The sequence below is a fragment of the Triturus cristatus genome, chromosome 3_2 (assembly GCF_964204655.1).
Source record: "Triturus cristatus chromosome 3_2, aTriCri1.1, whole genome shotgun sequence".
Taxonomy (NCBI): domain Eukaryota; kingdom Metazoa; phylum Chordata; class Amphibia; order Caudata; family Salamandridae; genus Triturus; species Triturus cristatus.
Genome location: NC_140584.1, coordinates 940936040 through 940960090, shown reverse-complemented (window position 1 = coordinate 940960090; position 24051 = coordinate 940936040). Strand labels below are relative to the sequence as shown.

The 24051-nt window shown below is 44.7% G+C and overlaps 1 protein-coding gene across 4 annotated transcripts in view; it reads left to right on the top strand.

Annotated features, from left to right (window-relative positions):
• BCAS3 (BCAS3 microtubule associated cell migration factor) overlaps positions 1–24051 on the top strand; it is a 3636180-nt gene that overhangs the window by 720734 nt on the left and 2891395 nt on the right. For all 4 annotated transcript variants that reach the window (XM_085649432.1, XM_085649434.1, XM_085649433.1 and 1 more), the window contains exon 8: positions 454–561. In XM_085649432.1, coding sequence (XP_085505558.1) covers positions 454–561 — 108 coding nt within the window. The remainder of the gene's footprint in view (positions 1–453; positions 562–24051) is intronic.

Here is a 24051-nt window from a genome sequence, read left to right as displayed (position 1 = left end):
CATCTTGAGCACTTTATTACTGTATTATATTGAATCTATCATTTTAATGTGACATCAGTGTGTATATTGTCTCAATCAGCACAATTTTGTTTTGTCCCTGACTTATTAATATTATACAATCCCCCGGGTGCCTTCTTTTATGTGCACACCTGTAAGTTAAATGCATTCAAGTTATTTTTGGGGGGCATACCTAATTTGCTTGCTCGCAAAACACAGATATTAATATAACCTGCACTTTTCTTTTCGTTTATGAATCAGACACATTCGATTTTGTGTACCAATAATGCACCCTTAGTGGATGCAAGTTTCTTTGAGGTCACGTTCTCCTATGTCAATTGTTCACTATGCGAGTATTGAAAGACTTAACTGGGCTACGCATTCACATGATAATGCACAGAGAAAACCCTGTGGTAGGCAATAAAGTAATTTGGTGTGTTTGATCTTTCCTCCCAGCACAACCCTGCCCTACTGCTGTGTTGATCTCTACTCCCTGCGAACCGGTGAGATGGTGAAATCTATTCAGTTCAAAACTCCCATCTATGATCTGCATTGCAGTAAACGGTAAGATCTGTAGAAACCTGCTGATGAAATTGTCATATGATGCGAAACATAAATTATCCTTCTACCAATTGTTTCTGTTGTCTATGCTGTCCGTTTATCTCCCAGTTTTCTAAAGAGATGATTCTTTTAATCAAAGTTTCTCTGTCTGAAGCATATGAAAGGGTGCATCGACCTATTTTTTTCAGTGGTGGACATAACAGTGTATAGCAAGAAAGTCAATCAAACACAACAAACCAACTCATCAAGCTCTTTCCAAATTTGTGGTGATGGAATCGTGAATGTACATGGCAGACAATGAGTTCCAGAGGTGGGCTCAAAAGACGGAGACCCTCCAGCGTCCTTAGCACACCATCCGGATTTTCTTGCACACAGATATTTGGAGTGTTATCTTCTTTAAATACACGTGCTTTTGATCTTTATCCACATATGCATCTCTTGTTTATTCCTATAGACTTAAACAAGTTCTTTGTTTAGATCTATTGAGTGAATCCCTTTCACAAAAATCAAGATAAGTGTGAAGTATACTATCAACAGCAAGTCAGAGAGGGCGAGCTGTGAGGTTTTGAAGGAACCGAATCAGTTGCAGGGATCCGATGAGTCACAGAAATGCTCCCTGCAAAGCAAAGTTTGAAGCAAAAATGTGTGTGTCAATACTTCAACCATAAACTTTTGAAACGGAGAATCGACCATTTTTTTCACACACACATTTTTGTTTCAAACATTGCTTTGCAGGGAGCATGTCTGTGACACTCATTGGATCCTCCCACCATCAACTTGCTAGCAGCCTATTGTGACCTTTACATAGCCACCTCATTAGCAACAACATATTTATTTTTAAAACATTTCTGCAAACAGGTTTTTACTGCATTCTGTTGCAATTTCCCTTTTCTCACTGTAGTTGTAGCTATTTATATTTTTTAAGTGTGTATAGGGGTAGTTTTACCAGGCTTGTTTTCATTATTTTTGAATGGCATAACATATTTTGTTTACATAATCCATGAAAAGTTGCTTGCTGCAGTGTTCTGCTAGCTTACCCTAAGGAAGAGCACTTGAATAAAATAATCAATAAGTATTAATACACTTCTCTGGCCTACAGCTTACATGTGCCACCAGGGGTTTTACCTAGAATCATCACAGGTGTTGGGCAACTTAAACATGTGGATGGAATGTCCTTCTTAACCCTTTTGGTCTGGATGTTGACCAGCTGACACCCGCACACCCTCCCCAGTCCATTTGTTGGCCGACACTGGGGAGGGTTTTAAAGACCACTCTGCTGCTTTTTTTTTTTTAATGACGATAAGCGTTGAGGACGTGCTGACTTCATTAGAGTAAACTGAAAAGAGCCGATGGGTTTATTTTACTATTAATGAATCAGTGCTCGGGGGCATATCTTAGGCCCCCGAGCCCTGATTCTCCTGGGAGAGGTATCATTGGAAAGTAGAGAATCTCTCTTTTCCAGTGGTGCTTCTGCCCAGTGGATCCCTGCTTTGACGGTAGTTTAGGGGGCAATTACCCACTAGACACCAGGTTTTTAAAAATACAAATATAGGGGTGGAGGCTGCCTAGTATAGGTTTGGCCATGCCCCCACCTCTAGTAAAGGGTGCAACAGTTTTTGGTCCCCCCCTGGGAGGCAGATGGGGGTAATTTCCCCCAGTCTGCACCCTTAAGGGGCAGAAATTCCACTAGATGCCAGGGAAAGCTTAAGAAAATATATATACGGGTGGGCACTGCCCACCATGGGCATGACAATGTCCACACCCCAACCAAATGGGGTAATAACCCCCAGTCTGTCTTCTATACGCCAGGGAATGTTTAAAAAAAATAATAATAGGGGTGGGGGATGCCCACCATGCGCAAGGATGCTCACCCCTCAACTAAATAGGGCAACATTCTTTCTGCCCCCCTGGGTGGGCTGATTGGGGTAATTAGCCCCAATATGCACCTGAGGTGGTAGAAAGCGCACTAGAGACCAGGGATTTAAAAAGATAATAATATATAGGGGTGGGGGCTGCCCGACATGGCCATGCCCCGACCCCAAGTAAATGGGGCAACAGTCTTTCTGCCACCCCCCCCCCAGGGTAGGATATGGGGGTAATTCCCCCCTGTCTGCCCCCCAATGGGGTAGAAAACCCACTAGACGCCAGGAAAAGTTAAAAAAAAAAAAAAAAAAGTGATGGAGGCTGCCCACCGTGAGCATGGCTATGCCCACATCCCAACTAGATGGAGCTACAGTCTTTTAGCTTTACCTGTGTAATTACTTCTGCATGCCTACTAGACACCAGGGATTTTTTTTCATAAGCCCTATAGCAGGTGGGGCTGCCCTGCATTAGCATGGCCATTCCCAGACTAAGTATGCTATGCTCATACTCCCAACTAAATAGAGCTACAGTTTTTCTGCCCTGCTGGCAGGGCCGATGGGAGTAATTACCCCCGATCTGCCCCACAGTTGGGGCAAGAAAGCTAGCTAGACACCAAGGATTTTTTTAAATGAAAATATAGGGATGTGAGCTTCCCAGCGTTAACATGGCCATGCCCACACTCCAGGTACATAGGGCAACAAGGGACAGATGGGGTAATTACCCCCAATCTGTCCCCCAGTGGAGGGCAGAAAGCCCCTTAGATGCCAGGAAAAGTTCTTCTTTTATCTTTTAGAAATAATATAGGGGTAGGGGCTGCCCATCATGGGCATGGTTATGCCCACACCCCAACTAAATGAGGCAACAGTCTTTCTGGGATAATTACCCCTGATCTGCCTCTCCCGGGGGAGGAGAAGTGGGGCAGAAAGTCCACTAGCCCCCAGGATTTAAAAAAAAAAAATATTGTGATGGGGCTGCCCAGCATAGCCATGTACATAAGGCAACAGTCTTTCTGCCCCCGCCCACCTGGGTGGCAGTTGGGGGTATGTCTCCACCCCAACTAAATAGGGGAACCGTCTTTCTGTCCCCCTTGGGGACAGATGGAGGTAATTACTCCCGATCTGCCACTCTGGGGGGCCCAGAAAGCCCACTAGTCACTAGGGACTGAATTCATGTAATATTTATTTGGGGAGAGCGCTCTGGAATTCGCCACACCCAACCCCACAAGGGACATACCGGTCTTTTTACCCCCCCCCTCCCTCCAGGGGCAGGCAGGAAGCCCAGAGCAGACAGTAGGTGTGCCCCCAATTTGCCACTGGGAGGGCAGAAAGTCCACCGATGGCTGTATGGCAGCAATATATTTTTTTAAATAAAATATTAAGGTGGGTCTTGCCCATCCTTACATCAGACCCCACCCTCACCCCTAAAACCTTATCAGTCTTTCTGCTCCTCTGCGGACTAAATCATCCCATCCCAATGGCAAGTGAGAGGACAGTTTGTTCTTTTGGTGCTGTTTTTAAATATGGGCCAGGAAAATGTGGCTAACTTCCAATATTGTTCCACTTGCAATGGTAAATGACTGCACTTTTTGGGCTTGGGTCGACTGCCACCTGGAAAAACCTACCTGACCCAGACGTTCTTAAAACTAGACATCTGGGGGAGTACTGAGTTTTGTGCTTCACATGCATCCCACACCTAAAACTGCTGGAATCTAGCGAGCTACACATTTCCTACCACACTGCATTCCTCCAAGTCACTTGATAAAAATGGTACCTCACTTATGTGGTTGGAGCAAGAGACCATGACATAAAAGGCCCTAAAGTGCTACGTGGAAAGATCAGGAATAGGGGCAGCTGCGGGATTTGGGACAGTGCTCGGCCGCCATCCATAGAAACCTACTAACCACGGCCATTTTTTAAAACTAGACAACTAGGGGATTCCAGGGTGGAGTGCCTTACATAAATCCCACAAAGTTTTCCTACCCACATTGCCCTGCAAACCTCAAACTTTGCCTGAAAGCGTTTTACTTGCATTTCTGTGATGGAAACTTTCAGAATTCGTAGGAATCCTCAAAATTCCTACCACCCAGCCTTGTCCCACTTGTGCAGATTAAAAACTCTGCACCACTTGTGTGGCTGGGTCTAGTGCCCGCGACAGAAACGGATCAAACCCCTTGCAAGGGCTTCCATTGACCTTGATAGAGTCAGGATGGCCCTTCCTGTCAACACCCAGACCTTCTATTGTGCGACTGTCTGGGGAGGAATACACAAAGACCAACTACACCTAGTCATGTAACCCAGGAACAGGCTGCAGGCAGAAAATGTCAACTTACTAAAAGTGGCATTTTAAGGATGGTGACTTAAAATTCGACTTTACCATTAAAGAGGGTTTAAATTACAATTCCTCAAACGCCAAAAATGATATTCCATGCTGCTCCCAACCAAAAGTTATCCTTTTTTTAAATGTAATAAGATAACCCAATGTTGTCCTATGAGAGAGAGTAGGCCTTACAATAGTGAAAAACGAATTTGAGAGTTTTTCAAAACCGGGAAATGTAAAACTTAAAAGTACTTGTCCAACTTTTTAAATACAGCGCACCCTACGGGCTGTTTAGGGCCTACCCTATGGATGGCTCGTATGTATTCAAAAGGAAGGTTTAGGCCTGCAAAGGGTTCTTTTCCCAGGTCAAAATGGCAGTTTAAAACTGCACACAGACTGCAATGGCAGGCCAGACACCTGTTTAAAAAGGCTACTTAAGTGGATGGCACAATCAGTGCTGTAGGCCCAGTTGTGTTACAACAAACAAATGGTGGACGGAATGCTGACAATGCAGACATTCTCCCCCAGTCAAGAGATCTGGGTTAAATCCATCGTTATTTTGCCCACTACGCCACCCCAGTTCAGACATGGCCATATGCAAATCAGTCTTGACCCTGTGCCTCATGGGAACAGTCCAGCCCGAACTGCCAAGCCATATCTTCCCTGGACCGGAATCAAGCATCCTAGGACCGGTTTCTGGCTATCAGTTGTAGCATTTACTGCTCATAACCTGGGTACATGTAGCACCACTTTACTAGTGATTTGTAAGTAAATTGAATGTGCCAATTGGGTGTAAACCAATTTTACCATGTTTAAAGGAGAGAGCACAAGCACTTCAGCACTGGTTAGCAGTGGTAAAATGCACAGAGTCTTAAAACCGCAAACAGTGATTGACAGGAAAGGTAAATTCCTCTTCGTTCTTATCTCATCTTGCATCAGCCTGATTCCTTCCTGCAGGCTTACGATGTGACCTGTTCAGCAGGAGCTAGATCCCCAGTGGAAGTAAGCGGCTGGCTGATGGAGCAACACAGTAAATGTCACCAGATGGTTCAAGCAATCCCTGCTGTGGTGGAGGTTCCCATAAAACCTCAAAGCAGGCTTTCTTTTCCAACCTCCAGTGTACAGAGTGGACAATCTGGAAGGATGGGGCACACACATGCAGGAGCTGCCTATAAGAGGTTTCTGGTGAGAAATAGGGAAGAATTTCCACATAAACATACTTGAGTTGCTGGCTTGAAGTTGTTCCCACTCAGGTAAACAAAACAAGTTGTGTTGATCCAGACCGCTAGGAAAAATTAGGTCCCAGTCTTTACTGGAAGAGGCACAGATGTTGTGGGAGTGGGCCATCATCAACGAGGTGGATATTTCTCAAGAACATATTCCATTTTGCCATAAAGACCAGGCAGAATAGGAACTCAACGGGGAATAAGCAGAATACATCTTTCAAAAGTGTGGGCAGCAGTTTCCATCAACTGGGGTCCGAGGGCAATATCTTTTTGAAAAAACTTTTGACTATCTTTGCTTATATCTTTCCTCTGTTTTCCCTCATCCCGATAGTGCTTAGGAACGGTAAGGCAAATCGATGTTCCTTGATACCGATTTCCCTGGCACGGCTTTACCAGTTTTTGGTACAGCATCTATCCTGTACTTAGGAAGGCCATACAGCTGGACAACTCACAGCAGAGAAAAGCTAAATTTATATCTTCCCATACTGTACGACTGTAGTTCAGCAATAGCGATCGTCCTTCACTGCAGTGGAAAAAAGTGTACATTAAGAAAATGTAAAGTATATGTTACTGTGCCCCGCAAAGATGATAAAAGATTTATTTGTAGCAGAAAAAGATGGCTCAATAAACCGATGAAATTAGAAGCTACTGAAACGGACGTGCTAGAGAAGACAAATCATGAAAGACCCTCTCATAGTCATTCCAGAGCTCAGAGAGCGGTCGTAGTTGAGGCAAAGGTAGTAGCACAAGGACAGAAACTCCTTCTACAATGCACTGTTGACCGGAACAAGTGCTTGATCAGATTCTGATCAGATTTCTGTGAACTAAGAGGAAATGCCTAGCCTGACTCCCACAAATGCTGGGAACAGGGAGGATAAAATAAGAGTGTATATAAAGGAGGAGCAAGTCGGCTGGTGGAAGTGAGACATTTGCATTGTTAGACTCACCTCTCTAGACTCTTCCATCTCTCAGAAAGTGGGAATATGCATGTTACATATAGTAAGATGGAGCAACATGGCTGCTCTGTCTCCGAGATGGCACTAAAGGGCTGTTGGCAATGGGTTATATTAGGTCTACGTCAGTGCCGAAAATCCTTCAAGCACAGACTGAAAATGGAACAGGGCAGTTCACAAACACTTCTCACCAAGGGACTAGTACATTACAACTGACACCAGATGTACATACAGCCTTAGACATGAACACAACAAAAAATACTGCTTTATCACATGGCCCATATGGAGGATGGGACCAGTTTCTAAAAGAACAAAGATACACTTCTTTTTAGCCAACAGGGTGCCCAAAGAGTCATTTACCAAGAAACTTCTTAGGGAAAAGCAACCAGACAGTCTGCAATGCAGAAGGGGAGGCAGATTGTACATGATTAGATAGTCAACAAATGCAAGAGGAGCGTTAGTCTGGATTAGATGTGGAGTTCCATTTACAATCATTGTATATAGAGAGACAGAGAAGGTAGACATTTATTGATTATAGGTAGTCTAGATGACCTAGAGGTCAGCCTAGGGAGTATATATGCCCTCAATACTGATCAACCAAAATGTACAGGTCTGCTGGAGAGACTGGCTCCCTGAATATACTGATAGTGGTTGGTACTGGTTCTGTATTTTAGGCATTCAGTTAGTTCACATCCTAGCTAATTTATGCACTGGTACAGAAAATTATCAGAAGCCGGGCGGATGGTTACAAAATTGGAGGACATCTGACTTCTCCAACATGCTGATGTAAGACAATATTCTTACTACATTCATGAAGATAATCTGAATGTTAAACTGGACAGACAGATGTGTTCCACCTCAACCCAGACACAACAAATGCATACTCTATACCTGGACTGACCACCCATTGCAGTTGACCGTGATCTGGGAGAGTTGACATACATCCAATTGAACACGTGCAGACTTCCATGCTTGAGGACAAGGCATTCAGATTAGATTTGGGTGCAAGTGTCAGACATTGCTTTCAGTAAAATGCAGACACCGCATCTAGTGTATAATTGCCTTAGAAGCCTTCAAAGCAGTGATGAAAGGTCATTGCATCAGAGCAGTAATGGGAGTTAGGAAAACTCTGGATTGGAAATTAAATGGATTTGATAAGATAACACATGGCCTAGAAAGGGAGACTGTCCTAAAGCATGAGAACAGGAACAGACTGACCACTGCCAAATAAAAATATGTCAGAATACTAAAGATAGTAAGGTTTATTAACTACACATGAAAGCATAACCTGTCACATATGAACGTTGATTGGAGAGTTTGTTGATATTATGTATGTAAAATGAAATCAGCAATGCCTTCTTACGATCCTACACTGAAATCTGCTGTGAAAAAATCAGGAGCGGCTCCTCCATTGGGGTGGAGGAGCGCCGCCCCACTGATTTCTCGCGCTGCAAGAAAACAGAAGGCCGGTGTATGCCTGATTGGGTGCGGGCGGGAGGATATGCATGGTTGGGGGCAGGCGGGTGGGCAGGTCACATGCACACGCTACATTTTCTCTATGTAGGCTGCATGCAGCCTACATAGAGAAATTGGCCTCCCTACAGGTACCTGGCTGGCTGGGCGCTGTCCGGGACTCCGCACCAATCACAACACTGCCATTGCAGTGTTGTGATTGGCTTACAGGAGGGGATGGAGCATGCCTGTTCCTGTTTAGGAGCAGGAAAACGCGAAACCCGGCCCAGGATACTGAAATTGTTCAAAATGTTTATTTTAATTATCGTGCTCTACAATACAGTATACTGTATTGTAGAGCATGATAGTTAAATAAAACATTTTGAACTATTTCAGTGACTGTCTATTCTCATTGTGGACAAGTGTGAGTGAGTGAGCGAAAGAGTACATCTTGCTCCCGCGGTTCCTGAGAGAGTCGGGAGTGTTGTGTTCTGGGTTGTCTAATAATTTGTAGCTCAGTGATATTTGGAGGAGAACGAATGAGACACTATAGCTAGTCGGCTTGGGACTTTGGGTACTGATGTGGTAGCTTGGTACACCCCTATTCACTGTGGATCTGTTTTCCTGCGCATAGTTCTGTGTATGTGCAGAATCCCTGCAACAATGCATACTATCCCAAATCACTCGGGATCATAGCAACCAATTTAATAACGCTATATCCGTGGAGAACATTATAGATGTTCTGAAAGAAAAGGCAAACACCAAGGCCAGATAGCTTATTGTTGCAATTCTAAAGCACATATGCTGATATACTGGTACACTTGGTATATACATCCACTCAAGAACTGGGCACACTTCCTCATACCACACAAGAGGCGGTCATTATTTCTTTACTTAAACCCTTTTGTGACCTATTGGATAGAGCCTCCTATAGACTATTATCTATGCTCAATGCTGATTATAAAGTACTTTGCAAAATCCTAGCAAGGAGAATATACCCACTAGTACCAAACCTAGTACACTCAGACTAAAGTGAGTTATTTTACAAACTTAACACCACCTTAAATTCACACCACCTCTACAGAGTGATGGAAGAAGGGCCCACTGGTTATCCACATGCAATGGTCCTGTCGGTCAACCTAGAGAAGGCTTTTGACATTTTGGAAATGCATGTTTGCTGTGTTCTTGTTAACACCAGAAGCCATATGCCACGGAACAAGACATGGCTGTCCTCTTTCACATATGTTATACACCCTGGCAATGAAACACTAGGCTAGTGTAAAAGAAAACAGACACTTGGGAAAGCTCATTTAAGTCCAATGTGTTTAATTCAAAAGTAGCCTAAAAGCATCGAAAATATGTTCAGAGCGAATCACCATATCAACTGACTAGAACTTCACACTCTGGTCATTTAGGAGCATGTAATTATTCAATTGCTTACCTACAATCTTCATTACCCTGCAAACCCTTTTTTCGTACCAATACTTACTCGATGAGGTATCTGACTTCTACCCAGGCACCAAGGGACCTAGCAAGAGCCAATAAAAAAAGGCCAAGAAAAGGATCCCCCACCCACCCTTTTCCTCCCACTATACTGGCAATAAAGGGAGCTGGAATCCAAAACACTTCCTGTATGTGCCCAAGATGAAAAAAAGTGGGTTCAACTTGTAAAATGGGTACTATCGTAGGTATTAGTATGAGAAAAGGGTTTTCAGAGGAATGAAGACAAATGGTAAGTAACTGAATCACTACCTCCTCAGCCCATGTTCTCGTACTACTACTTACTCTGTGAGGATGTAGGAGGATATACCATAGCCATATGATAACCTAAATCCTCAAAAGCAACAAGCAGAAATTCTTGGATGATGCAAACAAACACTGTTTATTGCAACCCCGAAATTCAACATTGTTCAAAAAGTAGCAGCAGCCAAAACTTTAGAACCAAACTCAAATGATTCTGCGCTCTGTACATCTTGCCTATAATGAGACACAAAACTAGATGTTATGGCTTAAGTGGTTGCTTTACAAATGTCCAGAATAAAGTTTCTGCCATCCTCAGCCCAGGAAGCCACCATACCTCGAGTGGACCTTCCCTGGAAAAAATGGTAGGAATGGAAATTAGTGATTTAATCCACCTACTCAGAGTTGGAGTAGAACCTTTTTGTCCATGACCGAGTACACCAAAGTTAATGAATAACCTCTCACTTTGTTTCAAAACTCTTGCGACCTGGAGAAATAAATTTGTGCTGTAATACATCCAACATATGCAAAGCTTCGTCCTCAGGAGTAGAGGGTTTCTGGCAAGAGAGAGAGTAATGTTATTTCCTGTTCCTGATGAAAAGAAGAAAACGCTTTAAGGAACAAACCCAGGTCTCATTTTCAGAACAGACTATCTGGAAACAGTCTTAAATAAGGCGACCTGATGGATAAAGACCCAAATTCACCAAGCTATCATGCTGACTTTATAGCCACCAAAAAAATACACCTTTAAAGACAAATGTTTCAAATCCACTTTTTCTAAGACCTCAAAGGGATGAAATTGTAAGGCTTGAAGTACCAAAGGAAGGCTCCATTGAGGGCGTTGGGTTAACAGCAGGCCCCTCATAGAGATCCCTCTTAAAAGTCTGGCACCGAAAGAATCCATTTCAGAAACACCCCAAGCGGCCCTGATTGCCACCCGTTGGACTTTCAAAGTATCCACAGTTAGAACCTTTTAAAACCCTCCTGCCAAAACTGAAGGACTCAAGAGTGCTCGCAGTCAGTAGGGTTCAGAGATCTATCCATGCACCATCTTGAAAAAGGGGCCAAATGGTGATCATATGATTTCCTAGTGGACAACCTCCTAGAATGCTGTACTGAGCCCGCCACAGGAGAAGAAAGCCCCAGCAACCTCAAACACCTCCTCTCAACAGCCATACCGCTAGAACATTTTCTTGCATGTTTCCAAAGGAAGAAGTAGTCACCTGCAGGGACATTGGTTTGTTGGCAGATTCTAGTCTTGTGCCCCTGTTGTTAACTTCAGCAGTGGAAACCACCCCACTCTTGGCCACAAGATTGCTATGAAATCATGTCTACTCTCTCCTTCCTACGTTTGGTAAGAGCCTGAGAATGAATGGTATGAGAGGGAAAGCATACAAAAGAAGAGGCGGTCAAGAGTGTGTCTACTCCCCAACAACCCAGTTCCTAATATCTGGACCGAAACACCGGAAGAAGAGTGTTCTTTGAGGTGGCAAAGAGGTCTAGTTGAGAAATATCAAATTGGAGACTTATCTAGCCCAAAAAATGGGGTTCCAGAAAGAATTTGTGGGAAGAAGGAAAAACTGCTAAATTTGTCTGGCAACACATTGTCCTTTCCCCGAATATGTGTTGCGGACAGGGACATTACATGCGATTCTACCCAATTGACTATTTGGAAAGCAAGGTCTACAAGAGACCGAAACCTCATCCCAGACTGTTTGTTTATGTATGACTTTGGGAGTGTCTTGTCTGTCCATATTGGAACCACCTGATTGAGCAACTGATGAGAAAAATGAAGAAGTGCCAGATGCGCTGCTTTCAGCTCCCTCCAATTGGAGTAGTGGCAAATATCCTCCGGAAACCACCTCCCGTGGACTGAATGAATGTCCAGTGTTGCTCCCCATCCTATTTTGCACGCATCTGTAGTTGGAATGATAGTAGAGGGAATGGACAAGGCACCACCCTGGATAAAGTCAAAGGATTTAATCACCACTGTATCATTTGCCATATTTTGGTCGTGACAGATACCATTTGCTCCAAAGTGTGAGTTGTTGGGCTCCAGTGAGACAGAAAGTGATGAACCAATGGACCCAGATGAAGTAGAGTCCAGGGTACCACGAATAAATGAGATGCCTGTGAAAAAAGAGAGAATGCATAATATAGCAAAAGAAAGCTAAAGGTCCAATAGTAGGTGCTGTTAAAACTACCAGAAAATACCTTAGCATGTGACCCTGGAGGCGCGCCATTCTCTTGCAGGAGCTTCTAACCATTGTTCCAAGGTGAACAACAAGCTTTGCAAATTCTGTGCTCTGGACCCGTGTAAGGCGGACCATTTCAAGGTTCGTCTGGACGTGGGCACTGATGAACTAATAAGCCTGAGAGGGTTCGAGATGTGACTTTTCCAAATTTATGAGAAGACCACACTCCTCCAATGTTTTGCACACTAGTCCAATCTGAGTTTGACGAGCAAACCGAGAAGATGAATGGAGTAGCCAGTCATCCAGGTAGGGGTGGATGAGGATGCCCATCCTGTGGAGATTGGCTACCACTTGCGTCATAACTTTGGTAAAAAGCCTTGGCGAAGTTGAGAGGCCAAAAGGGAGTACCCTAAATTGCCTGTATTGACCTTCTATACAGAATCTGAGATATTTTTGATGAGGAGGATATAGTGGGATATGAAGATAGGCATCTCTCAAATCTAATGCTGCCATCCATTCCCCTGGGGGTATGAGAGAATTATCTTCTGAAGCATCTCCATCTTGAAACAGGTCTTTTTTAGGTAAACATTCAGTTTCTTCAGTTTGATTATTAATGTTTATTTTCCGAAGGGCCTCAGAACCAGAAAACAGTGAAATAGAAGCCTTCTTGCAGTTGAGCCTCCAGGACAGGAAAGATCATGTTTTTTCTCAACAGCTCTGCGACCTCTTGACAAAGGGCCAGCTTTTTTTAAGCATCCCCCTGAAAAGATAAAGAAACTAGACCTGAGCCCAGAGGAATTCTTGAGAAGGCAGTTCGTTCCCCACACTGCTGCACGGCTCTGCCTGTCTTTGCCTGCATCGCCGCCCCTGCCCGCATTGTTGTGCTTAAACGTTGTTGTTTCTGTGCCTAACTTGTTTTCTTTCTGTGCTTAACTTGTTTTCTTTCTGTGCCTAACTTGTTTTTTTTCTGTGCCTAACTTGTTTTCTTTTTTGTGCCTAATTGCTGTTCCTCTCCCGTTTTCCCGCTGCTGTGCCCCTGCAGCCCCGCCCTCTGCACTCCCATTCGCTGCCCCGCTCCCAGCTGCTCCTCCCTCCCACATCTCCTCATATCGAGGCCGCGCAGTGGTGAAAGGAGCGACCTCCGACCCTGCTCGCAGGCAGGTCACTCCCCACGCTGCTGCACGGCTCTCCCTGTCTTTGCCTCCCATTCGCTGCCCCGCCTCCCAGCTGCTCCTCCCTCCCACATCCCCTCATATGGAGGACCAGCACCCTCCACGCACTCAATGCCGGACGATCACGCACCTGCTTCCTGGCTGCCCCGAAGCGCACCCAAGGACCCTTCTCCTGCTGGAACTACAGCTTCACCAGCGTCCGGCCCGCCAACCCACCTATCAAAGAACCCAACTACCTCAGATGCATCCTTCTCAACACCCGCTCCGCACGCAAACACGCCGTTGAACTCTGGGACCTACTAGACTCCAACACCCCAGACGTCGCCTTCCTGACGGAGACCTGGCTGAAACCCTGCTCGGCAGCGGACATCGCCATAGCCATCCCAGAAGGCTACAAGATCACCCGCAAGGACCGCACCAACGGAGTAGGAGGAGGAATCGCCATCGTCCACAGGAACACTCTCAAAATCTCGCTATACACCGATGACACCTTCCGCACCGCCGAACACCTGCACTTCCAGATCCACACCGACCCCAACACCACCCTCAGAGGAACCCTCGTCTACAGACCCCCTGGACACCGACCACAGTTCAGCGAGTCCATCGCCGACTTTGTCAGCAAACACACCCTCGCCTCCACGAACTACATCCTCCTCGGGGACCTGAACTTCCACCTCGAGAACAAAAACGACTCCAACTCTTCCGCCCTGATCGTCAACCTCGCCAACCTCGGACTCAGACAACTCGTCACAACACCCCACCCCCCCACCCCCGCCGGCCACACGCTGGACCCCATCTCCTCAGCAAGCTCCCACGTCTTCTTCAACCACACCACCGAACTCCACTGGACCGACCACCGTTGCATCCACTTCACCTTCCGGAAACCCACCACACACCACCGCACCCAGCATATGCCTCGCCGCTGCTGGAGCAAAGTCACTGAAGAACAGCTAACCACCACCCTCGCCCGAAGCCCTCCCACAGACCCGACCGACCCCGACGCCGCAGCCCGCAACTTCAGACAGTGGATCGACGACTGCGCCAACACCCTTGCCACGCTCAAGAAACCCTACAACAGCCACACCAGAAAGAAAGCTAGCTGGTTCTCCGAAGACCTCCAGGCCTCCATGCAAACCTGCTGAAAGCTAGAGAAGAACTGGATCCGTGAACGAACACCGTAAAGCTACGCAGCCCACAAGAACGCCACCTGCAGATACCACCACCTCATCAGATCTGCCAAAAGGACCTCCTTCAAAGACCGCCTAGACAACAACGCACACAATAACAAAGAACTCTTCAACATCGTGAAGGAACGCTCCAACCCCAGCTCCAACACCAACGACATTCCACCCTCACAAGACCTGTGCGACTCGCTGGCCACCTTCTTCCACCGCAAGATCGCAGACATCCACGACCGCTTCAACACCGCGACCGCCCCAGGAACCACCAAGACCTCCACCCCCACGACCACCACCCGCACCAACCGCCTGATCTCCTGGACCCACATCAACGACGAGGACACCATCAAGATCATGAACTCCGTCCACTCCGGATCCCCGCAAGACCCATGTCCTCACCACATCTTCAACAAAGCCAGCACCACCATCGCACCCCATCTCCGGAAAGCCATCAACATCTCCTTCGAGATAGCTACCTTCCAGGAGAGCTGGAAGCACGCTGAGATCAATGCCTTACTCAAGGAACCCAAGGCGGACCCCAAGGACCTCAAGAACTTCTGACCCATCTCCCTGCTCCCGTTCCCGGCGAAGGTCACCGAGAAGGCTGTCAACAAACAACTGACCAGATTCCTCGAGGAGAACAGCATCCTGGACCCATCCCAGTCCGGGTTCTGCAGCAACCACCAAAGCACCGAAACTGCCCTCATCGCCGCCACCCACAACATCAGGACCCTGCTAGACAATGGAGAAACCGCGGCCCTCATCCTCCTGGACCTGTCAACCGCCTTCGACACGGTCTGCCACCACACAATACGAACACACCTCCACGACGCTGGGATCCAAGAGAAGGCCCTGGACTGGGCCACCTCCTTCCTCTCTGGCAGAACACAGAGCGTCCGCCTCCCCCCCCCCCCCCCTTCCGCTCCGAAGCCACCAAGATCATTTGCGGCGTACTCCAGGGCTCATTCCTCAGCCCAACGCTGTTCAACATCTACATGGCACCGCTCGCCCACGTCGCCCGACTGCACGACCTCAACATCATCTCTTACGCCGATGACACCCAGCTGATCCTCTCCCTCACCAGAGACCCCCACACCGCCAAAACCATCCTCCATGAGGGAATGAAGGTCGTCGCCGACTGGCTGAGAAACTGCAGACTGAAGGTGAACTCGGACAAGACGGAGGTCCTCGTCCTCGGATCCACCCCCTCTGCCTAGGATGACTCCTGGTGGCTGACCGCACTAGGAACAGCTCCAACGCCCACCGACCACGCACGCAACCTAGGGGTAATCCTCGACTCCACTCTCTCCATGACGAAGAAGGTGAACGCCGTCTCCTCCTCCTGCTTCAACACCCTCCGCATGCTTCGCAGGATCTTCAAGTGGATCCCCACCGAAACTAGAAGGACGGTCACCCAGGCCCTCGTCAGCAGCAGACTGGACTACGGAAACGCCCTCTACGCAGGAGCCTCGGCCAAACTCCCGAAAAGGCTCCAACACATCCAGAATGCCTCCGCACGCCTGATCCTCGACATCCCTCGCTGCAGGCACATCACACCCCACCTGAGAGACCTGCACTGGCTCCCCGTTAACAAGAGGATAACCTTCAAGCTCCTCACCCACGCACACAAGGCACTCCACAACACCGGACCAGCATACCTCAACAGCCGAGTCAGCTTCTACACCCCCGCCCCCCAGCCCCACTCTGCCGACCACGCCCTCGCCACTATCCTCCGCATCCGAAGAGTGACCGCCTGCGGCAGATCATTCTCCCACCTCGCCACCAAGTCATGGAACACCCTCCCCATCCGCCTACGGCAGACCCAAGACCTACTGACCTTCAGAAGACTCCTCAAGACCTGGCTCTTCGAACAGTAGCAGCATTCCCCCACCCCCTTAGCGCCTTGAGACCCTCACGGGTATGTAGTGCGCTTTACAAATGCTTTGATTGATTGATTGATTGATTAATGCATAACTTCTTTCTAATATTCTTAAGACCCATTCATCTGAAACACTTTGCTTCAATTTCTAAAGAAAGAAAGACGTCCCCCTTACTTGGGAGCTCGACATAGTTGAAATGCTTCCTAGGCTTAGTTGGAGGAGTAAGGAGAGGTTCTAAACTTTGTTTGAGAAGCAGGAATATTGTTTGTTTCTTCCTGTCTGAAACTGGAACTTACAACCTCTCTGACGCCTCTTTCTAATGGCTTTACCAAAACAATCCAGTTTTGGCTGTATTCTAAAGAGCTGAACATGCTTCTGATTCTTAAAAGCTTTAGGAAGCATATGCCCCAACAACTTGTTCCCACTAAAAGGCTTATGAAGTAATCTCGCCTTTTGTGCTCCGTCAGCCTTCCAGTCTCTTAAATATATTTGTCTCCAGGCAGCAACAGACGAAGCAACAGAAGAAGCCGAGGCCTTTAGTATATCACAGGTGACATCTGGAAGAAACGTAGTTTGAAATTCCATATTATAAAACAATTCTGAGCTCTCCAGCCCTTTGTGAATGGCTGAACTCTAGGCCTCAAAATCCTTGACAAGGGACTAAGAGGTATAAACAGCATAAATCCCTGCCCGTAAAGCCATATTTAAATTGGAGAAGCCCCTTTTCAAGAATGTCTCTACCCTGCAATCCACATCTGATAGTGACACCTCTTCAGTTAATACAGTGGAGTGACCAGATAAATTAGCAAGCATCGGATCAATCTTTATGGATGCATTGATATCCACATCAACTTTAGCCAGATGATAGAGACATGTGGGAAATTTAGAACGATCAGCCTTCTCTGGATTCCACTCTCTCAAAAGTAGATGTAAAATGTCGTTCTTTATTGGAAGGCATGTCAGAGTGTGGACTATAATTGTTGAAACAAACCAGAGCTAGAACTTGGAGCATCATCCTCCATTGGAACATTAAGATTGTCACCCAGATATCTAAATAGGACCGAAAGCTCAGATTTCTGAATAAACTTGGTCTTGTGAATGGTTTCAGGGACCAAAATATCATCATCGTCATACTCGGGAGAAAGCCAAGAGGATACAGTGGAGGAGATGAAAGATTTAAAGATGATGAAGAACAACTAGGAGAAGATAGAGAATAGCGGGAACTGGAATTGTCCTATGATTTTAGAAAAATATCTGCCAAATAAGAAATCAGAAGCTGCATTTGTTCTTCAGATACTCCTACTCCTCCATGAACAGAAGCAGCATCAGCTCTGTCTTCCTTGCACCTCTTGCAATCACCAGCACCGGAACATTGATATCTTTTAGCCGACCGCTATCTGTGCTCCATAGAGTTTGAAAAGACAGAGTGCAAATAACAAAGGACACTCACTATATAGGGAAAGAATACCCCTGATCATCGAACTCGGTGTCTGAAGAAAGAACTTTTTAAAATTATATAAATTTAATTACAAATAAATTACAAATAAATCGCAATCCAGCTCCAACAAAATCCAAAAGAGGGAGATGGCGACAAATGTATTGTCAAACTAACATGCAGGAGCAAGACTATCCCGAAGGTAATGAGTGTGTTTCCAAAGTAACCCTCTTCCATGCCAGTGAACCAAGAAGAGGCACAGCCGTAAAAAAACAGAGCAGCCCGCTCGTCTCACTAACCAGGAAAAAGAAACACATACGGCAATGTTTGCGAACGCCGAAACACAGCAGCCCACTTCTCCAACATGCAGGGAACTGAGAGGAGATGCATGCACTACGCAGACCCACACATAGGGCTGCCCACCTCCACGAGACATGCGCAATAGTGGTAGTAACCCACACTTCTCCTCGCATAAGCAAGCCCACCAGCTGATGGGAAAAGCGTCCCCTGCAGTTCCTGACTGCAGGAAGCCATCAACAAAGATAAGGCCCCACAATCTCAGCAAACACCCAAAAGGCATGAAGAAAGAAGGAGCATAGGGCCTAAACCCCAATCCTGGGAGTTTTACCAAATAGCCAGAACATAAAAAAAGGCCCCGCCTTTACTGTGACTAGGTGAGTCAGTGGGCAGCTCAACCCCTACTCAAACTTAAAGTCCCAGATACAGTGCCTTGCACAACATCCTACTTACCAGGAGGGCTTTATGGGAGGCCTGTAATCTTATACTCCAAAAGGCCTCGCCCCCTAGAGCTTACCTGGCAAAGAATAGGAAGTGTGTTGGGCTCTGGCTCCCATTAATGTCAGTATAATGGGAGGTGCTTAGGAGATGGGCGGGAAAGGGGTGGAAGGGTTCTTTCCTTGACCTTTTTTTATTGTCTCCAGCTGGGTTACCTGGTGCTTGGGTAGAGGTTAGACACCTCATAGAGTAAATAGTGGTGTACAAGAAAATGGGTTGAGGAGTAATGCTAAATTCCATACAGTTCAGCACTAGATTTTTACACTCATTCGCAATGCTAACGAATGGAAGAAAGAATACCTAGAACAATTTTAACACGGATAGGCAATAATGAGAAAGGATAGGCTATCCAAATGGGAAGATATTGATGAAGTTACAGTAAGCTAGAGTAAAACAGCTGAATTGCTAATTTCTCCTGTTCTTGCTCTGTTGTGCTAACTTGAGAACGAGACTACGTTTACTAGAATAGTTAGACTAAATGCGCAATGTACAACACTGAATAACAAAATGTCATTGCAATACAAATACATGTAAATGTGCAATAATGCAAAGGCTTTAATATTGTTTAAGCAGGTTTAAAACAAAATTCAGCTCTTAATGCAAAAAGAAAGGTATATGAAATTTTACATCCTCACTAGCTTTAACTTGGAGAAAGGGGCTCTAAGAGGGATTCTGTTGGCTAATGAAACACATACCATCCATCTCGCTGTATGCAACTGATTTGCTCCTTTTTATGAGAGACCGAAACTCAGAGCTATCTCAAACGATAGCATCAATGAATACGTTGCTCTAGCTTTAGAGGCAACTGAAGTAAAATGTACACCTGACTTTCCCCGACAATGGTTCACACTCCACCTGAACTGGTAGACACAGATATAGCCCGCAGTACTGACACTTTTAAATACTCATGCATTCACATACATCATTCAGACTCTGGCTCACTAGTCAGTAACCTAGGTAGATTGTTACAATCACTTAAGGGCCGCTGAAAGATGTAGAACACCCTACAGATATCGGAAATGGAGACAAAAAAATCATCCTCGCAAATGCTGCCTTGACTCCTATACTATTTTACTAACCTACTAAGACCATTCTTTAAAGAGCTAAGGGCCTAAGGGACACCATTTTCATCGCAAAAAGTGATTACATAATGTGCACTGACTTTTTGCGAATGGAAAATAATTTTGCTAATCGACCTATGTACTAACTCGTAAAAAAACAATGAAATTCCCCCGTTATAGTTAGTGCAGGCAACTATAACTCACGCGACCGCAATCCTCTGCTGATGACGTCAGATATTACATCACTGTATTTAGACACTTATTTACCCATGTCTTCTTCCATTAATGTTTAGCTATACATATATTACAAATATTTATTTTTCATAAAGACACATATGTCATCAGTGATGTAATATCTGACGTCATCAGCAGAGGATTGCGGTCGCGTGAGTTATAGTTGCCTGCACTAACTATAACGGGGGAATTTCATTGGTTTTTTACGAGTGAAATGTCCAGCTAACTATAACATGTGTGAAACCTATGTTTTTTTTAAGTGAATTTGCAAGGTTTTTTAAATGCTAATTCGTAACTATAACGTGTGTGAAACCTATGGTTTTTTCAGTGAATTTGTACGGTTTTTTAAATGCTAAGTTATTTATTTATTATTATTATTTTTTCATGTTTTTCACCGTGCGCGCACCGTGATTTTTTTTTTTTTAAATCGCGAGTTGCGCGCGTATAGATATTGATATGCTTTTAAATGCTATTTTCTCAGGAAATACTGAACAGATTTACACCAGACCTGCAAAAGGCACTTCCTTGACCTTATGGCTACCTCTCTGCCAAATTTCAAGTAACTCTGTTCAGCCGTTCAGGCTGTAGCTGTGCATGGGGAAAACGCGTTCTCGGCCCCCGCTTGACGAATCACCCTGAGACTTTCAGGGTAGGAGCTGAACGGAGCGTCCCATTAGTTTTGAAAATTTCGCGAGGATTCGTCAACCGGCGCCAAAGTTATTCAAAATAGAATTTTGAGATTTCCTATGGAAACTAGGTTGTAACTATAACTATCTACTGGCGAACGCCAGTAGATAATATATATATATATATATATATATATATATATATATATATATATATATATATTGTAGGTAGTTATAGTTAGGACCTATTATCCATAGGAAATCCGCAACATTCTATTTGGAATAACTTTGGCGCCAGTTGACGAATCTTCGCAAAATTTTCAAAACTCGTGGCCTGCTCAGGTTCGCTCCTATCCTGAAAGTCTTGGGGTGATTCGTCGAGTGGGGGCCGAGAAAAAAAGGGGGTCCCAAAATGTGTTTTCCCCATGCAATTTTCCAAAGGAACCTTAAGTCGCAGCTACAGCCCGAACTGCTGAACGGAATTACACCAAATTTGGCAAAAAGGTTGCCCTTGGTTCGTGCCTTTTGGTTAAATTGTGTAAATCCGTTCAGTAGTTCCTGAGCAAATTAAAAGTAAAAACACCTATATATCTGGGCGGAGCCCTACTACACATCTCATCGTGAGATTTGATTGGCTGTCAGCACTTCATCCAAGACGTGTTGGCAGCCATCTTGGGACCAATATACATGATAGCACCTCTTTAAAAAGCATTGCAGTTAATAGAAGGTTTTAAGACTTTAGTTAAATTATAAATCATTTGTTGATGGTACCATACTCATTTTAGGAATTGTGGTGTGTTCTAAGGTGATTTTACCATGTGAAAAAGCCTTCTGCTGGGATATCATGAATCATGTTTGAGAGATAACTATTTTCTCATGCTTTTCCCACAGAGGTTTGGAAGGTGATCTATAAGATAAACTGAGAGCATATTTTTTGTAAATTCACATTATCTTTCTCAGTCATGTGAGAATGAAGTCTGACATTCTCAGTAAAACATGTACATCCAACAAGGGCAGAGACTGTAAGTTGATTCCTTTGTGTTCTACTGCAGCTTCCCAGAGTGTTCTAAAGAACAACTAGAGCGCTAACAGTCCTACTTATGACAAACTTATGGCACTACTTATGACAAACGTATGGCACACCTGAAGCCATCTTGATTGGAATAAAGTGGTAACTCTTAAAACATTTAATTCAAAAAGGAACAAAATGAGGGGGTTCATTTTGTCATAGAAAGTATGATTAGTGCTGCAGAAAGAAAAATTAGGGCACATTTTGAGTGACTTCTCAAATCCTCTTCTATTTCATTAAAACATTCTGACATGCAGACTGAAACATGCACTTTGAATACCAGCAGCAGACTTCCCTGGTGAGCAGTAGCTTTACTACAGTGATCTAATGAGCAACTAGAGTGCTAACTTTCAGAATTTATGGCAAATGTGTGACACATCTGAATGCCTTCTTGATGGAACCAAAGTAAACAAACATTGAAAATGCAAAAGGTCTCGCCCTCGTTTAAGTTAAAGCAATTCTGTTTGTAATTAGGTGGCTTTTTAGCTTTGCTTTTATTAGTGTTTGTCAAACTTTCATGTACATAACCTGCATATGTATGCATATATGGATATGTATATGTATGCATGCATTTATATTTGCATTTATATAGATATGCAGATTATATATATGTTTATATATGTATATATATATATATACACATATATATACACATACATATATATGAACGCATATGCATATATATATGCGCATATGAGTGCGAGTAGAGAGGTAAAGCGAGGTAGGGGTGTAGAGGTAGAGGTGTAGAGGTATAGAGGTGGAGAGGGAGAGGGAGAGAGAGGTAGAGGTGTAGAGGGAGAGAGGGGTAGAGGGTAGTAGAGGGCGAGGTAGAGGGTAGCAGAGAGAGAGGTAGAGAGAGGTAGAGAGTAGAGGATGAGTAGTAGAGAGAGAGTAGCAGAGAGTGAGTAGCAGAGAGTGAGTAGTAGAGAATAGTAGAGTGAGTAGTAGAGAGTGAGTAGCAGAGAGTGAGTAGTAGAGAGCAGTAGAGAGGGAGTAATAGAGAGTAGTAGAGAGGGAGTAGTAGTAGAGAGTAATAGAGAGTGAGTAGGAGTGAGTAGTAGGGAGTAGTAGAGAGTGAGTAGTAGAGTGAGTAATGGAGTAGTAGAGAGTGAGTAGTAGAGAGTAGTAGGGAGCGAGAGTAGTAGAGAGTGAGTGGTAGAGAGTAGTAGAGAGTGAGTAGTAGAGTAGTGGAGAGTGAGTAGTGGAGAGTGAGTAGTAGAGAGAGTAGTTTAATTTAAAAGGAACACAATGAGGGGGTTCATTTTGCCATAGAAATTATGATTAGTGCTGAAAAAAGAAACATTAGGGCACATGTTGAGTGACTTCTCAAACCCTCTTCTATTTCATAAAAAAATTCTGACATGCAGACTGAAACATGCACTTTGAATACCAGCAGCAGACTTCCCTGGTGAGCAGTAGCTTTACTGCAGTGATCTAATGAGCAACTAGAGTGCTACCATTTAGAATTTATGGCAAATGTGTGACACATCTGAATGCCTTCTTGATGGAACCAATGTAAACAAGCATTGAAAATGCAATAGGTCTCACCCTCGTTTAAGTTAAAGCAATTCTGTTTGTAATTAGGTGGCTTTTTAGCTTTGTTTGTATGTGTTTTTCAAACTTTCATGTACATAACATGCATATGTATGCATATATGTATGCATGCAGTTATATTTGTATTTATATAGATATGCAGATTATATATATGTTTATGTATGTATATATATATACACAAACATATATAAATGCATATGCATATATATGCATATAGATATGTGCATATGTGTGTGTGTAGAGAGAGGTAGAGGTGTAGAGGTAGAGGTGTAGAGGTAGAGAGTAGAGAGTGTGTAATAGAGAATAGAGTAGTAGAGAGTGAGTAGTAGAGTAGTAGAGAGTGAGTAGTAGATAGTGAGTAGTAGAGAGTAGTAGAGTGTGAGTAGTAGAGTGAGTAGTAGAGAGTGGTAGAGAGTGAGTGGTAGAGAGTGAGTGGTAGAGAGTGAGTGGTAGAGAGTGAGTAGTAGATTAGTAGAGTGACTAGTAGAGAGTGACTAGTAGAAAGTGAGTAGTAGAGAGTGAGTGGTAGAGAGTAGTAGTGAGTAGTAGAGAGTAGTAGAGAGTGAGTAGTAGAGTAGTAGAGAGTGAGTAGTAGAGTAGTAGAGAGTTAGTAGAGAGTGAGTAGTAGAGAGTGAGTAGTAGAGAGTGAGTAGTAGAGAGTGAGTAGTAGAGAGTGAGTAGTAGAGAGTGAGTAGTAGAGAGTGAGTAGTAGAGAGTGAGTGGTAGAGAGAGAGTGGTAGAGAG